Below are 17,376 nucleotides of genomic sequence, written 5' to 3'. Positions count from 1 at the left end.
GAAAACCATATGCATAGAATGTTTGCGATGTGGCTATTATACTCTTAACTTGATGTGGAAATGAAATAGAATATGATGAATGAAACTGCTTTTTTCCATGAGATCAAATTCTTCACTCTATTTGCAACCCCCCTTTGTTTTTTTCTTTTTTCTTTCTTTCTTTTTTTTTTTTTTTTTTTTTTTTTTTTTTTTTTTTTTTTTGTGGCTCATTCCTCTGCGTACAAATTAAGTGATCATCTAGAGATTTTAGCCTGCAGCCCCTGAATGTGGGATTCGTCTGCGTGTGACTGTTGCAATTGTTGAGGCAAGGTCATGACTTGGATCGGATGTTTTACATTGATCATACCAGGAATCAATGCTTCCAGGGCGAGTGCAAAGGCTGTTCCACTGCTTCAACAGGCCGAACAAGTCCTCCCTGCTCCCAGACATCGAGAAATGGTATAATTTGCTTTAGTGGATGACCAAGTGCCTTGTAATTAGCACTCCTGGTAAGACTAGTCCAAATGCCTTTAATGTACTCCGTAGACACTTGAAAGTGCCAGCCATACCTTTAGAAAGTTGCCCATTGTTATAGCGTAAAAATGGCATGCGCTCATTCAGCTGCACAATCCACCAGCCCTGTGCGCTCTCCACTGCCCAGCACCAACCATGGTGTACAATTATGGCTTTGTGTAAATTTTCCATGGCCTCCATCAATTGCTTACAAGCGGACATGAACACCTTTCTCAGGATGACAGGGCAAAGGCATCCCCCCACCAAGGGGGATACTAGAACCCTGTGATGGCGTTTTGTTCCAGAGAGCAGAAAGATTGTTAAGTATATTATAAAATGAGAGGTATCCTGTATGGAGTACTCTGTACATTCTGAAGGATTCCATCCTGCATGCAGATCTCTTTTTCTTTTGTTTCCATTTTCCTGAAGCTGTGGCTTTGAGGGCTGCATATGTCTTGGTCTGAAGAGCATGAGCCATCCAGGGGTAAGGCGTGCATGCTACCGCGGATTTGGTAGCACAAAGAAGAAAGCCGCAAAAACGCTCAAGGCTACTCTGCACTCGAGGGAGATCTGGTTGGGGGTAGAAGAGGTTGGTGCGAGGGAGGTTTCGTGGAATCAAACATACATGTCACTCCACACCGTTCGCTGTAACTTGGTTACAATACCACTAGTTAAGAATTTTAGTGCAGAGCGGTCAGCAAGGCAAGAGTTCTGAGGTCATCGAGCGAATATTATCATCAACAGCACAGTAGAAACCTGTTCTGCAATCCACCAATACACACATATCCAAAATGATAATACGAAGTCACACCCTCTCTCTCTTCCTCCTAATATTCTTGTCCTCACTACCCTTCATCAGCGCTGCGAGTACGTCCTCCCTTTCCTCCTCCAGCCCTCTCACTGATATCACGCGCTGACCACACCACTCCAAACAACAGCTCCAACCTCCTTTTGCAAATGTACCTGTTTTTCCAATAGCACCATCATCCCACTTGGCCCGCCCAAGCCTCATACCTCCTCAAATCCCACACTAGGTAGACGCTCGATATTCACCCCATCTCTGTTCTCCCACCGTGCCGTCCCCCGGGACAACGCAGGTGTCCAACCAGCGGAGTCTCAGGGCGATAAGAACAAGAGTACCGGCGGTGATAAGGACGACAAGAAGTTCCGCGCGGCCAATTGTAATGACTGCAATCGTAAATTTTGTCTGGACTATCACCTTCCGATGTGCAAGGGTGCGAAGGAGGATGATGTTGTAACAACTTGTTTCCGTGCGTCTTGTCCCTCCTGTCCAAATATCATACAACATTCCGGGGAAAGAGCCGAGAATGCAAGACAACTGACTTATGACTGTCTAGAACGAGAATCTAATAAAGACAAAGCCGTTGTGCTGATATTCATTGTCGCTACCGTGTCATTATTGGTTTGGGCTGCATTGAAACCTTGGGCGGAAAGGTGGATTCAGGTACGGGTTGACTTATATTCTGCATTGGATTTCTCAAAATGATCAAAGTTCTTTTCTTTTACGTCTCAATCATGGTGGATTTTTGATATACTAACGACGAACTCCAATATTCTAGGCCGCTCGTGAAAGGCGACTATACATTCCTATCTCATCTCGCGAGGATAATAACTAAAGGAGGCTCCAAGATTCCTGTTTCATGTACATTGCTTACATTTATCCCATTGGCGTTCCCGGCAGCAGAACATCGGCTATGGTATACATATATCAGAAGAACAACAGGGCGTTTGGAGGTCTTTAAGCTGCCGTGTTTCACTATACCAACATATCTATCTCGTTTCGTCTTCTCGCCTGGGAATCTGGTACAGGTGGAGAAAGTTTCAATAGATTTACGCCGAAATATCTCCTTTGCCGGGCTAGCTCAATCGGTAGAGCGTGTGGCTCTTATGCGTAAGGTTCATAAAAACCGCGGATTAACCACAAGGTTGCGAGTTCGACCCTCGCGTTCGGCTTCAGTTATCTTTTTTTCATTTTCTTCCCCGTCTGTTCTTTTTGTTCGTTTGCAAAACTGTTTTCCCTGGAAAGAGGACGAGTGAACATTTCCATTGATGCAATTGCTCTTCTAGGTGGATGATGCTATGTCTTGATACATAGGAGCCCGACTTGTCTTACAATGCGACACAACATCCCGATGTACATACATATAGTCCGTACTACTGGGCACTTTTTAATTTAAACAGCTCAGCTGTCTATAATGATGCTCGCCACATTGCTGCTAATATCGCCCGAATCGCGCAGAAAGCTCACAGTTTGAGACCACCACCTTGAACGCCGTTCCGCAAGTAGAAAACGAAGGACGTTTAAACGAATGGGTCAATAGCCGGAAACTTTTAAACCAAACCCGAATAACCAAGATCAAAACTGGCCAAGCTAAATAATAGCAAGTGAAGGAGGTAGAAGCCAAAGTCTAACACGCAGCAAGGGTATCGAGCAAATAGGCTCACTTACACGGCATCCTGGTGGTCAACACTGACATGCACAATCTCGGGAGCTGGAGTTTCAGTATGTTGGTAATAACCGGGTGCGCCTGTGGTAATGGAGACGAATGAATATTTTTTAGGGTGCATGAACCAGAGTTGCAACGCTCCGACAATGGCGGCCAAAGCACTGGCCCACCACGCGACTCCGGTGAATCTAACGCGAGAACCCACGGTATAAAGGTATCCAGCGATCGGCGGAGCAACAGTCCGCGCCGCAGCACCAGCTGATGCGGCTAACCCGTTAATTTTCCCCAATACCGAGTTTGATGGACTAGCTTGCTTGATGAGGATAAGCAAGACGGGATAATCGAGAATTGAGAAGATATTCCGAATCGTCAGGCAAGTATAGATCCCAGGGTAGAGTATGCCGGATGGGAGTAAGGCGAGGAATGGTACTATAAAGTAGGCAATCGGATGGAGAATAGTCACAAGGACGAAGACGTTCCAGACACCGAGCCACTCCGTGAAAACCGGGAAAACGACACCTTGAATTACCAGCGCGATAATTCCGTTTATAGACATGATTAGGCCAACAGTCTGGGTGGATAATCCCAACCCACCAGGAACATGAGGGAGACCAGATATTGGCCATTTGGCTGGTTCGCTCTTCTCGTCCTGGAGAAAGATAGGTAGAAGATGGTCGTATGTCATGGAATGGTAAGTAAATATGCCCAAAGCGATTATTAGCATTATTACACGACGTGTAAAGACCTTTGAGGGCTTTGGTGAAGGAAGGAGTTTTCCGTCAGGCCTCACATGCCATTCCTCGTCTTCATGCATGTCAACATCATTGAAAGTGCCGTAAGACTTTGCTCTCAAATCCGCACTTGCGCAAGAGAGTGATCCAGCGGTAGCCACGGCGGCTAATGCAGTACCAAATTCGGTGTCTTCATGGGTTTCCATCCGGGTATATCGCGTCTGCATGTCCGGATGGGTTTCATGGAGGAATAAATACCCAGCAATAATGCTGATCAGAAGTAGCACCGAGCAGATAACGTTAGGGAGGAGATACGGGAAGATGCCAAATAACCCTGAACGGGGGAAAATAGAAGGAAACGTCTCAGCAGGTTTTGAACAGGTACCTCCAATGGCTTTGCAAAACTGTTAATGGTGTTCTGATACCAACTGGAAAAATAGAGAAAACCTACCTGGGCCAACAATCGTCCCGATTGACCAAACAAACGGCATGACCGCATACGCCCTCGCTAATAAGGAAACAGAGAGTCAGGATACAATAAGACTTGAAGAGTATCAGGCAATGAGAAGGCCAAGCATACGTTCATATTCCGGCTTCTTGACTAACTCGCCGACCATGGTCTGAATAACTCCTATATTCCCGTTCAAAACGCCGCCAACCACCCTGCCCAGCAGGGCAACCCAAAAGTTGGTTGCGAAGCCAACAATGAGCAGGGAAACCATTGTTCCAAAACAGCCAAAGAGCAAGACTGGTTTACGACCGACCTTATCTGAGAGACTGCCCCAGAACACGCCCGTCAGGCTCTCCGCGAGGGAAAACGCAGAAATGAGGATGCCAGCATAGAAAGAAGCGCTGGACTTCTCGCCGATTTCGAAGTCCCTCACCATAACCCATGAATATGGGAATATGGAGGTCAATGCGATTGGCTCGGCAAAGCGACATATTGCTGCAAGCCGAACAACGTCAGCGGGATGCAGACCAAGGGAGGATATCAGATTGGAGACACTCACCGAGAATGAAGAGCTGGAGGGTTGGGAAACCTTCGTTGGTGTTGTTGGGAGTATATGTGGGGGAATGGCCTCTTTGACGTGTTAATCTCATGTTCTCTAGAAAATACAATGATTCTTACGGCAATCCTCCCAAGCAGTTGCGGTAGACAGTTCCCGCGTTCTCCTGAAAGGCTAAGGACTTTCTGGTTGCTGCAACCAGGAGACTCTCTCTTTCTCAAACTCTGACTGTCAAGCAGGTTTCAACCTAGCCGATGACGTCTGTTGTAGTTATTCTGATCTTGCTGTCAATTTCCTTACTCCAGCGCCTTTATCTCTTGCTTCGACACAGTGAGAGCATAGGAGATTAAAAAGCCAAGGGAAGATAATGGATATGAGCAAATATCTCTCGGTCATGGGACGACCGTCCGCTCTTAAAGGAAGCGGAGAGGAGGGGGGAAAAGGCTAGCCGGCTGAAGGTTCCAGAGCCATGGAAAAGGAAAGATAGGCGGGGACACGAACGGGTGGCGGCAAGACCGATTTGCGTGCACCGACAAGGGACACGCGGGCTGAGACAAGCGTCTCGCGTGTACTGTACACACAGAGTACTGTATGGGTACGGAGGACTCCGTCCAGGCTCGAAAATCCCGTCGCTACTGCAGTCCAGGTGGAGCCAGATGGGCATGTGCTACAACCCACTCCCGTGTCATCATGAGATGTTCATACATACGCTCGTGTCGAAGCGGGACACAGGAAGCTGGCTTTCCCGATGGAGAGATTCGAGCTCGCCACTATCTTTGAATCGGGCCCACGGTACGGAGTCATAGCAGTTCCGGGATCCTATCTCCAACAGCGAAAGCCAATGGGCCACTAGCGTTCCCAAGGTCATATGCTCAGCGTTTCGAAAGTGCCAACTCCAACCAAAGGCTGTGCTGCGATCAGACCAAACTGTCCTAGGTGATACAGGAGGATCATTGCAAGCCTTGTCACTGCAACTGTTCCGACACAGCACTCAAGGCCTGCACGGCCTGTGGCTCCCGCGATGAATGATGCGGTGCAGGTCAGCGCCAAGCATCACATGTGTAGGTTAAAGTTTGCTAGAGCAGCCCTAAGCCCTGGGTTGCGTTCGAATCGGTGTTAGCTTTGTTTACGTCCTGTTGCTATGTCGAGAATGTCTTTTTGCCGTTGCGACTAAAACATTCAGCTCGCCGGCGGTCAAGCTTGTCGCCACACAGCGCAGTCCGTTCGACAGCCAATTCTGACCATTCTACAAGAACCCCTTGATCTGCCAAATGAGGCAAATGCTACCGAAAGGAATAAAGGTGAGATCCCTCCGTATTTGAGCAAGTCGACTGGTGTAAGGAGGCCATGTGCTCATTGATGGCATCGCAGCGCGCGACTTAACCCCCTTTCATGCTGGCAAACGCCATACACGCGATACGTCATGACGAGTCCGATCTCAGTCCTCTCTCCCCTCTCCTCGTCGAGGCAAAATGCCCGGTCTCCCCTTGTTGAATCCTTCCCTGAAAGTTCGAAACCGTCTACAAATAGCCCTCGGGGAATTTTAGAGAAGCGCTTTTCAATCTACGACGAGAATGCTTCCCCGTTAAAACAGGACATGCACACAGCCTCTCCAACTTCGGATGCGGAGGAAGAAGGGCTTTGCGACGAATGGCCTCCTAGCTCACCGTTTCAGGAGATGGTATCCGGCGACCTCACCGGCTTAACACGAGATATGACCCCCCGGAAAGATGGCAGCGGCTCTCCTAAAGGCGAAAACCCCGGTGAGGACGATGTTAATATGGACCGAGAAGACTTTAAGCCGGACGAGCCGCCTGTGCCTACAGTGGAACACGCGCCGATCATGGCCGACATTACCTTCACTGATGAACAAAAGGACGCGGTACAGTTTCCTGATATAGATAGCAGTATCATCCACTACCGCTCCGAACCGGTCCAAGTCCGAAAAGTGTCCGGGATGACCGTGAATCATGAGAATATGAGCATCGTGTACCACCCAGATGAGGAAAAGGAAGGTCCTGTTGAGAATGGCATGGGGGGTCACGTCCATTTGGGCTACGATACCGGAGATGACACGTGCTTAAGTACTTTTTCGGCTGTGCCCAATGCCGATATGACCCTCTTCGCAAAGTTGAGAGCGGATTCGCCACTGAAACGTGCTAGAGAAAATACGCTCAGCCCGAAGAAGGTAGTTTCCCCATCGAAACTTGGAGATTCTATATTGAGGACTCCAAATTCTGCAAAACGAGACTACAGACGAAACGGTTGGGGCGATCAAGGCGGTGACTATGGATCCCCGACTCCTGGAAGAAAATACCCTCGGATTGACGATACTCCCAACTTGCTTGAATTTACCGACCAGCTCAATGGGTCTTCGCATAGACAGTACGCTCTTGAGACCAGTTACGCGTCCCCCGCTCGTCGTAACCCGCGTTTGTCTCCACTCAAGACTACTGAACGCTTCCGATCCCCCAGCAAGCTCTCGTTGTTGGATTTCGACATCCCCCCCGTCCCTACGCCACGCTCGATTCCATCTATCACTCCGAGAGAGCTAGAGTCTTTGAAATCGTCCTTCCTATCTCAGATATCTTCTCTCAAAGCGACTTTAAGTGGAAGAGATGCCGAAGTGGCAAGTTTGAAGGAAGCTGTGGCCGACGCTGAACGTCGAGTCGGTGAAGCTCTCGAAGAAGTGCGGAATGAGGCAGCACGGAAAGAGGCACTGGAGTCCGAGCAGCGGGAGTGGGAACGTCGTGGAAAGGAGATGGAGAGTGTTTTGAGGGGCGTTAAGGCCGAAATTGTGGACGGCGAGCGCGAAAGAAAGAGACTAGCCGATAGAGTTGAAGAGGCTGAGAAGTCGAAAGAACACCTTGAAGGGAAGATTGTCGAATTACAGAGTCAACTCTCAGCCGTCAGACAGACCTCTAGTGAACAGACAACTACTACCACACTTTCTAATTCTCAAAATAAAACGACTGACGAGGTGGCGAAGGAGGTTCAAGACGCAGTTGAGAAAGTGGCACGTGAACTGCACACTTTATACAAAGGAAAACACGAAACCAAGGTTGCTGCATTGAAGAAGAGCTACGAAGCTCGATGGGAGAAGCGGGTTAGAGAAGCAGAAAAAAGGTTCAGAGAAGCTATGGAGGAGAATGAAAAGTTGAAGCTGGACAACGCTATGTCTAGTGCTCATTCCAGCACATCGCCTGGAGATGCCACAATGTTGCGCGAACATGAAAACCTTGAGGCTGAGAAGCGCGTCTTGGAAGCTAAGGTTAAGGGTCTTGAGCAGGAAATTCTCTCCATTAAACAAGACAACGAAATACTCAATGAGCAGCTAAAAAACGAGCGCGCCGAAAAGGGGGAACTTGTTGCTGTTGTCGATGAGTTTTTTGCTATGCAACAGCAACAACAGCAGCAGCAACAGCCAATGGAGAAGGAAGAGTCGCCACCACCCCCTCCTCCCCATAGGGAACGCACGCTGTCCGTGCTACGGACTGAAGTCGGTCAGGAAGAAGAAGAGTCTCTGCCGATGACCTTGCCTACCTTAGAGTTGACGGCGAAACCTACGGCTCCGTCAAATGAAAATGCTCCCCCAGCTAGTAACATTGCCCGCTTCTCCAACGCTCCGAGTGGGATACGACCTCGCCCTTCTCTTGGGCCCACGCCCAAAGTCCCAAGGTTTGGTATGCCGGCAGGTCATGTGAGAAGCAACAGCAAGGACGATAAGGGCCTGACTGGAATTCCGAGCAAAACTCCTCTTGCGCCGCGCAGCGGCATTATGAGTTCAATCGAGAGGATGGGGAGGGGTGGAATGTAATGGTCTGTACTGTGGTGGATGTTCCACATAATGTGAAAACAAATTTTCCAAGACAGTAAAGGTGTTATTTTGTCCCCTGCCCCCAAACCCTTTTTCAACCCTTGGTTTTTGTGGATGATTGTGAATCCTTTTCCTTTTTTTTTGGTTTGTGCCTTGCTATGTACAGAGTATGAGAACATGAAATGAACATGAATTATGGCAGCTATTCATTTGTATTGTTGTGCCATTATACCAGAACAACTTGCCAGAAGAGGGGAATCTTAGGGGAAAAATTACAAAAGGAATAAAGGAAAAGAGAAGCATTATAATTTTTTGTCAATGATGGTTTTCAGCCTCCATCTTCGAGATTTCATAATTAACTTCATTGGCAATGTCATATGTCCACAATCCGGTCATCCATGAAGGCATGGGTAGCTTGCCTATATTGTAATTCACCCCAGTTAACTGCCTGCACAAAGGAAAGCATACATTCAATGTTTGGGTTACCAAGCTTACCCATTATGAATAAGCCAAAATACATCATGAATTCGGCCACTCTTCCTAAATTCTTTTTCTTCTGATCAAATTGTTTTCCCTTTTCCTGGATCGCATGGACTCGGGGTTTACGGATTTCCATGTGCTTTTGCATCACCTGCGCGATGGTTTCCCTCTCGATTCGGGCTAAGGCAGCGGTGGAAGGATCGCTTAGGGAATCGTATGTCTTTTTCAAGAAGTGGGAGAGCAGCATGGAGAAACATTCGACGTCTTCAAGGGCCTGGCATGTACCCTGCCCGCTAGTAGGCGTAAGTGTATGGGCTGCGTCGCCGATGACTATGACGCCGTCTCTTGTCCATGTTGGGAGTTCTGGTGTTGTGTTCACAGGAAATATAGTCTGGATATTGACCGTGCCGAGAATCTTCTGGATAATCGGATCCTTCCAGGTGTCGAGGCGGTTTTGTAGATCACGAAGGATGGCTTCTTTGTCCACTGCCCTTGGGTCCGGGCATGATTCCATCTCGTAGGTAGACCACCACATTACTGTGTCGCTCGGTGTCGTCTTGGACTGTGATGTGGAGCTAATGTATTCCGATGGGTTTGTTAAGGACTGCACGAAAGAATATCCGAAAAAACCATTCCTTCCAAAAACAAAGTTTATTGTACATGGCTCGACGAGAGATTTGAATTCCTCGCCTTGAACCACGCCACCGACACCGACTAAACCTCTGTGGGTAGATATTAACTTTAGTAACAGTTTGGACTGAGAGGGCTGTATCAGCTTACGCAAACTCCGGGGGATAAGGGTCCTCCTTCGCCTCCGGGAATAGGGCTCTCCTGGTAGGACTCTTTAGGCCGTCTGCACCAATGACCAAATCTGCCTCCTCGTCCGGACTTCCATCAGCGAACTGAATGACGCTTCTTCCATTCGAATTGGCTATGACTTGAGTAACACGCTTCGTCACAATAAGATCATCGGGGACGTAATTCCGTAGGCAACTCCAGAGAGCATGCCGGCTTAACGAGATGGAATACGTATCTTCAGACGAACAAGGGAGTCGTGCGAGCTCCCTGCCATAAGAGCTCATAAACTTCTGAACGTTAAAACAGTGCCCTGCAAGCTTAACATCACGGGCTAAATCTTCATTCAGTCGTTCTAGGGATCTGACCCCGTTGGGATGGAGCCCAATGCCTCCGCCCACAATAAGAGAGGCGGAGTGGGTGTCACCCGGAGCATGCTGGGATGCGAGATTCCGGGTCGTGTCGTAGGACTCGAATATGACAAATTCATGCTCCGCCATGGAAGCTGGCGGCTGGGGGAGACGCTTTTTGAGCGCGAGATAGATGGCGCATCCGCTGATGCCTCCACCGACGATCGCGATCTTCATGATAGGAAGGTATCAAAAAATGTGAATTGATGCTATATTCAATGACCAGAGCGTTTTTGGCGACTAAACATTGTTGACAGGGAGAAATCGTAGCCGCTTTTATGGTCCGTCGCTTTGAATTTCGGTTGCCTGGTGAAGTTCGGCTGCTCATAATTTCTAGTGCAGGGCCAGCCGTTGTGGCGGGTACGGTTTAATAGGCGAGATAAATTAACGAATTATTGCGGCGTACTCCGTATACTGCATGAAAAAAGACCTACAAGAAGAATCTAAGCCGTCGGATTCACAACTATTGAGCGGCACCGCGAGCCGCGATTCCAGGCAGAATAATTCCAGAGACAGCCGCAACTCGCGCTTCGTATTGATCCCGGACACGCCCTCCCTATTATGGTTATTCTTCAAAGGCAAACACGAGTCTCCGAAATTCAATGGCCCCGTATTTTCTTCAATTTTGAAAGGGAGAAGAGAAGTTTTGCTAGGTTAAGTTATGTAACAGTGGCTGGACTGGTAAAGCTGGAAGGAAAAGCCATCCCAATGCATCTTGGGCATTCAGGCTGAAGGGTGTGTGGCACAATTGAAAATCAGATATCAGTGAGTGGGCTCCTTGCTAGCCATCCTTCTGGCAATTTCTGTTGCCTGGAACTAGAATCAGTATACCAGGCGAATTTTGCGAGCTTCTTGGAACTGCACGATGAATGCCCAGTTGAAGGCTGTTGCTTGGCTTCACGTGAACATATGGCTCTGAGGTCCGCGCCTCAAACTTCCAACAAAGAGAATGCAACGCTTCAATAACAACAGCACTGTTAAAATGCAGCCTAGCCTAATTGTTTATAGGCCTGAAGTTGCATAGCTTCATTCACAGTCCCCAGAGCCTCAAAAGTTGACCCTCCCACCCACTCTGTTGAGATGTTCAGGCCTGGACTTCCCATTGATTACCGGCGGCAGAACCAAGTCTGGGATCACGGAAATTCTGCTCCAATGATCCCACAAGCTATGTAGGGAGTGAGTTCGACTCGAGAGCCTACCAGATTTTCAATGGGTCTTCCGGTGTTGCTTGCATGCTTTGAAAGTCGATCAAGTCGCCGGAATCCGAATGTGCAATTTTCTTGCCCATAATAATTTTGCACGGAAGATCATCAGTTGACTATATGCTGGTCTCGATGGCCATTTTATGGCTCGGTCCCGCGTCCTAGCACCTTGGGCATGTGCCACCACTCCTCAAGACACTGGAGGCTGCATCGACCCTCCCAAATTTGCGCATCACGGAAGCTTTTGGCTTTGCGCTTGTGCAATATATCATGATTTGCAGACTGTCAAATGCGTCAGTATCTGGGCTGATTCAGCTCCAAACCTGATACGAGATTTGGTCATGTAGTGGACTCTCTGGCCTATGTCCTCGTGACCTCGGGCCTTGTCGCGTCTTTTTTAGGAAAAAGCAAACGCGGCAACTTTGGAGCTTTATCATTGTTGCATGATCGCTCGGAACCACCCCGATCAACGTGACGCAAACACGGGAAAACGATAGAAGGGCCCCAGGTCTGGAGCTCGAGCATGCAAGGTTCATTTTTTGCATGCAGTATTGGTTGCGGAAAAGTCGGCTCTTTGACGAAAGCAGTTGTGAACCTAAAATCCCATAGGACCAGACCTCAGATGTTCGAACATAGAACAAGAGAGGGGTTATGGACGTGACTGCATATACGAAAACATTGCATGCATAGCTAGACGGATGATCAATGGCTGCTTTAAGGACATGGCGTGCATTTCGCTATCGGTATCCTGGCTCTCGGCAGGACGTCTAAGCTAAGAGAGAGAGAGAGAGAAAAAGATAGCACGCGAGATACAAAGCAATACCGATTCAGTGGATCCCTCTGGTCAAACTGGGCCTTTATTCATTCCAAGATTAACTTTAAGCCAACATTGCGCACCTAACACTGGGCATTATTTATGCTACGGGAGAATGCTAGTGCAACTCGTTTCCCTTAGTGGCAAAATTATGGAAAGGGTGATGATAGATATTACGACGCTGTTACCGTGAAAAAATTGAAATCCCTCGGGGATGGCCCCATCGTTAGGTCGACCGGCTTGTCGTCTGCCTCCTACCGGCCTCTCCATTCCCTGCATCGGCCAGTGGATGGGGCGAGCCACATGGGAAATCGCGTGACATATCGCCTTGCCACCTACGAATTTATTGCTAAGTTTCTTTCTTAAATTCTCCTCCTACCGCAACCGGTTTCCCTCGAAGAGTTCTAACAACTTGGGAAACTCATTTTGATCTGAAATTTACATATTTGTAGCAAGTCAAATTGTTTTGGGGCAATTTTTCCAACTCGATTCCATGCAACTGATGTCCAGACGAAACCAAGAATATCTCTATTGAGGGAATAAGTTCGATAGTAGTCAGTGAAATGTTCATTACGAATGGCTGTATTCTGGATCCTTGTCTCGCTTTTGATCCGGAAATGGATATCGGTGCGGTTATCCCAGATCAACGAACCGAGCCTCCTTGGAAATGATGCCATTGCAGCTACGCCTTGGAGGGGGGAACATGGCTCAAGAAACAGCCATGTGGATATTATACTCAGAACTCGTTTATCGTTTGCCATTTCCAACGATGGAAGACTTTTGACGCTCGAATGCTGATATTACATTGGCTAAAGCCAGAACACACCGGATAGAGAGTAAACTCTCCCACATCCGCATCAACCTTTCGTCTTAGCAGCTCCAGCCATCGAAACTCAAGTTGGTTGCTCACATTTCTGTCAAAGAAAGGGCTAACAGGCTTGCAGGATCCTGGAATGATGATTGCATGTCGCCTGCAAGTGACGTTCAAAATTGCCTAATCGGGTATGGTGTTAGGGCTAACTTTGCTTATTGAGCCCCTAATGCGGAAAAGGATCAATAACTTGGGGAGCATCTCACCGTACCCGAAGATTCAACGCAGTTTGGTATTGCGTCGTTTTTCCCGTCCATTGTTTGAACAATGAACGCAGCGAATGTTCCTTTGGCGAAACGTCCTCAGAGCTGGTTTCCGCGGGCTGGCCATATCAACATGGCGAACCTCATAGGTGGCCACGCTCCGGAAGGTTTGTTAGGATGCATGTTCACGGGCCATGATATGTTGCTTTCGATGGGGTTAAATCTCCACTGGATTCTTTTCTACGTGAGGGATTTCTTTTCGTCAAGTGGCTAAGGGATCCTGAGCGAGGGACTCCTTTTCGAATGGCTACCATTTGGAACGGGCGTGTGCGTCTATTATATTCCATCCGTTCTCAGACAATCTCGCACGTTGTCTATCTTCTCATCTTGGATTTAATCTAGATCAGACTTGGTTTCTTTATCTGGCGACCAAAAGGCTCATACAGCTCTCCCAACCTTGAACGCAACTCAAGAGACCCCCGAGAAGGAGACATACGAAGGCCACGAGGCTCTATAAATCAACATTGATTCCTCAACTAGATGGAATCTGCTATCCTCTAAGAATAAGTGTCTATTCCAGCAAGCTCATTAATCTTGTCCGATCCTCTTCGTATCTCTCAATCTCCAACGTTTGGCCTTGTTCTCTACGACGTGCAAACATGAAGCTGTTGACCTTCCTTTTTGCTATTCTCGGAGCATCAACAGCTATTGTTCTAGCTGCTCCTGCTCCTGTCGAGGGTAGTGTTGGTGCACCAGTTGCAAAACGCGAACCTGATCCCGAGCCAGGTGTGTAAATCGTTAGACGCCTTCTCGTGACCTGATTTGATTGACTAATGAGTTATCATAGTTGACAAGAGATGGTGCCAACGCCCTGGCGAACCTTGCTAAACACGCCAGGCAGATGCCGCCATGCCTACCTATCCTTCAACTGCTCATACCCATGGCGAGCCAAACATTGGAGCATGCTACGATATCTGCTGCTAGTCATTGTTTCGAACATCTCGGACGTATAAGTTTTGGTTTTTATATGTGCCATTTCTCTATTTACGCTACGTCATTGGATTAAAATCAGCCGTCTTTGAATCGACTTGATGTCCTTCCCTTCGCAAGCCGGACTCTGGGTCGGTGTGACGCCGACAATAGTAGTCTTTGGAACATGCGCTAGCACATGACAACAGTTCCCTAAGCCCAACAACCAACGACTTCCTCGATAACGGCGGACGGCCACATGAGATATAAATCGGGACGCGTATACGGCTTATATCTTTCACGCACATTGTTTGACTGCTTTCCGACTCATCCAAAGTCTCTCTTTTCGTGGATGGAGTCCATGTATTTCACTTCAGATGACATTCTTTTGGATATTAAAGAGGCGCCGTACATTTGTGTATATATGTGGATGTAAATACCTATATAAACCCGGGGGCGGGTATATGTATATATTACCTGATACTCTGTATATAGGAATTAAACCCGGATATATATATATATATATATATATACACATCCATTGTATACAGTGTTAACACAAGTCTGTGGTACAATACGTACATCAATTCGATTTTAACTGGCGCTTCAACACCATATGTTCAGACAAGGGACAACGTTAGTCCCTGAGCCAAAATCCGCTGTGAAATACGAGCACTTTGGCTCGGACGAATTATTTTTAATGGGGATGCATATCAGCCAAAAACATAGTTTCCAGCAAAACTGTAAGCACGATCTGCGAATATAAATGTTCGCACATCATCACAGATGGAGATCAAAGAAGCGCCATGGCATCTTCCCACTTAAGCTACCCGCATGAAAACGGCGCAGACTTAAGTATGAAGAGTCCGAGTACTCCCTTTAGCTACACTGGCCCGAGTTTCACGCGCTGCCGTTGAGTTTAAGTGAGATACCTACTCGAACGCCGGGGTGGCCGCTAGTCCATGCTAGCAAAAAGGAAAATAGCACTGCGGCTTCGGGCCAGGCCCGGGCCTCTGCACTAACCCCATTTCTCAATTCCGTTCGTGCGTCAAGGATCAGAGCCGGTCCCGCCCGATAGCTAGGGCTGTAAACAGTTGAGATTGGCTAGGAGCGCACGGGCGAGGAAATGTAAACAGTGGATTCACCGCATTTGTTGAGCTAGAGGGAGGAATGTTCTATCTTCGGGCCAAGCGGAACCAGTCACACCAGCAATATATGGTACATAGGTAGGACATCCGAGTTGGAAAATATTTCATTTCGATTATATCCATAGCCAGGCCAAATGAGATCAACGGCACAGCGCAGCCATCGGGCTCGGCTTGTCGATATGCAGCCCGCCTAAGCCGTTCTGAATGATTTTCAAGCTTGCTCTAGCTTTCTTAAATATATGCGAAAGATGAGACATCGCGGAAAAAGCAAAGAAAGGGAAAGAAAAAGAAAAAGAAAAGGAGATGCAAACATCTTCCACGTTGCTCTTTGCAGGCGTCCAAGTTGGCCTGCAAGTCACGTTTTTGAGGTTCGGGGGGAACAATGTCACTCCTTAGTTAAATGTCTGGATCCAACACGCCGAGAGGCTGAAATGTGGAGGAAAGCGGCCTTGGCACAGTTGACTCACAAGTCAAGGCACTTTTTTTCCTCCAAGTTGAAGGATGAAGCGATGAACCATGTTTTCGAATTGCTGGGCGGGTCGTCTCCCGTTGTTGGGCTGATCATGAAGCTACGACAAGAAGCTATGACAAGACAAGAGTGAGAACGTTTGACTTTTCATGTTGATGTTTAATATATCGGGCTCCATCGCCGTGCAGTGCCGGTTTTCCACTCATGGAACAAGAAAGAAAGATAGGTTTCGGCCTAGTGCAGGCTACAGGCCATTGCCCCCAACGTGGGGAACTCCCATCAAGTTATGGACCTGAGAAACCGTCCATACCTTCGTCGGGCTACTGAACATGAGTGGACCAAGGATCCTGCTAGCCGAGCCTGGGACGAGCCGACGAAGGAAGCAGCACAGGTCAGCAAAGAAACATACGAGAGAGAAGGCGACAAGCGAGTGAAATGTTGAATAAGGTGATGCCCCTCCCCCGCCTTTTCTTTCCTGGAGCTGAATATTCCGTAGCTCATCAAATATAGGGTACAAGTACTCCGTACTCCGTACAGAGCACTAGCTTCCCCTCCGTGGGATGGGGTACCAAGTGGGCCGCGAGATCTAGGTCGAGGAAGTCGCCTCGTTGTTCTCCTGACTGGCCACTCGAAAAGATCCCAACACTCTGGCTGGGCCGTGCTGCCAACCTTGTTGCCTCAAGCCTAGGTCTTTGCCGTCGATATGATGGTACGCTAATACTTCGAAGTCAGTTTCGAGCAACTGCGAAGAGCACGCCGTTCCAAGTAAGCTCGCGAGTTTTTGGACGGGTCGACTACAGAGATCTCAAGTCGAAAACCCCACGCTCGAAAAGTGGCCTGCCGGTATCACAACCATGCTGGCGTAGGATACGAACCCGGCACAGGCTCGTGCTTGGAGGCAGAAAACTCAGCGCCCATGGCACTCAGCGAGGAGCTCTCGGTGTGCCTGCGATCACCGAACGGCGAAGTTCTTCGAGGCGATGGTAAGGATGACTAAGAGGGTTCGCCGCACCCTCTTGGCGGAGCTTGGCAATTACTCTATTCGGACTAGCTCCGCGACCCAACGTCGACGCATCCTCGGTCGCCCGCCGAGGAAGTATCTCACGACGGGCTGCCCACCCACGCTGATCGCCGCCGAAGAGTGGGCTTGCACACACGCCCGGAGCGATTGAACACACAACCTGCCAGGCTGCCTGTGCTGCCGTGCCGCGCCCGTTCCGCTCAAACCAACTGTGTTCAAACTCAAACGTGTGTGCCCATATTCCCTTTCCCCAAGAGACCCCATGATATCATTGTGGTACTGAAGTTTTGATACATTCTGAGGACTGAGGAACGCTTGAGATGCGGACCGACCAGATTTGAAATTCAGTGGGAATCACGAATTGACCTTGCTGGTTCGTCACCTTGTACGGGAGCGCCGGAAGAGGGGAAAAAAAAAAAAAAGAAAAAAGGAACAGTTAATGCTTGAAGATCATAAAATCAGTCTTGTCAACACGAAAG

The 17,376-nt window shown here is 48.4% G+C and overlaps 5 protein-coding genes across 5 annotated transcripts; 3 read left to right on the top strand and 2 right to left on the bottom strand.

The window, feature by feature from the left end:
* Positions 1-1,203: 1,203 nt before the first annotated feature.
* Positions 1,204-2,379, top strand: D8B26_003783 (uncharacterized protein). Its single transcript, XM_003071743.2, has 4 exons — positions 1,204-1,359; positions 1,431-1,763; positions 1,851-1,957; positions 2,073-2,379. Exons 1-4 carry the CDS (start codon positions 1,284-1,286, stop codon positions 2,127-2,129), a joined length of 573 nt encoding a protein of 190 aa, XP_003071789.1. The 5' UTR covers positions 1,204-1,283; the 3' UTR covers positions 2,130-2,379.
* D8B26_003781 (uncharacterized protein) lies at positions 2,364-5,020 on the bottom strand. Its single transcript, XM_003071744.2, has 5 exons — positions 4,821-5,020; positions 4,702-4,772; positions 4,272-4,637; positions 4,143-4,199; positions 2,364-4,085 (listed from the first exon to the last, which is right to left on the bottom strand). The coding sequence occupies exons 3-5, from the start codon at positions 4,576-4,578 to the stop codon at positions 2,959-2,961; spliced, it is 1,491 nt and encodes a 496-aa protein (XP_003071790.1). The 5' UTR covers positions 4,579-4,637; positions 4,702-4,772; positions 4,821-5,020; the 3' UTR covers positions 2,364-2,958.
* A 1,101-nt stretch (positions 5,021-6,121) lies between these two features.
* On the top strand, positions 6,122-8,571 carry D8B26_003780 (uncharacterized protein; the record flags this gene model as incomplete). The annotated part of the gene is made up of 1 exon (XM_003071745.2): positions 6,122-8,571. One exon carries the CDS (start codon positions 6,122-6,124, stop codon positions 8,513-8,515), a length of 2,394 nt encoding a protein of 797 aa, XP_003071791.2. The 3' UTR covers positions 8,516-8,571.
* A 259-nt stretch (positions 8,572-8,830) lies between these two features.
* D8B26_003779 (uncharacterized protein) lies at positions 8,831-10,377 on the bottom strand (the record flags this gene model as incomplete). Its single annotated transcript, XM_003071746.2, has 3 exons — positions 8,831-8,934; positions 9,011-9,717; positions 9,776-10,377. 3 exons carry the CDS (start codon positions 10,375-10,377, stop codon positions 8,831-8,833), a joined length of 1,413 nt encoding a protein of 470 aa, XP_003071792.2.
* Positions 10,378-13,949: 3,572 nt separating this feature from the next.
* Positions 13,950-14,178, top strand: D8B26_003778 (uncharacterized protein; the record flags this gene model as incomplete). The annotated part of the gene is made up of 2 exons (XM_066124264.1): positions 13,950-14,076; positions 14,138-14,178. The coding sequence occupies 2 exons, from the start codon at positions 13,950-13,952 to the stop codon at positions 14,176-14,178; spliced, it is 168 nt and encodes a 55-aa protein (XP_065980343.1).
* Positions 14,179-17,376: the final 3,198 nt, after the last annotated feature.

Source organism: Coccidioides posadasii, chromosome 2, assembly GCF_018416015.2.
Source record: "Coccidioides posadasii str. Silveira chromosome 2, complete sequence".
NCBI lineage: Eukaryota > Fungi > Ascomycota > Eurotiomycetes > Onygenales > Onygenaceae > Coccidioides > Coccidioides posadasii.
The sequence above is the reverse complement of the archived record's forward strand: the minus strand, read 5'-3'. Positions and strand labels throughout refer to the sequence as shown.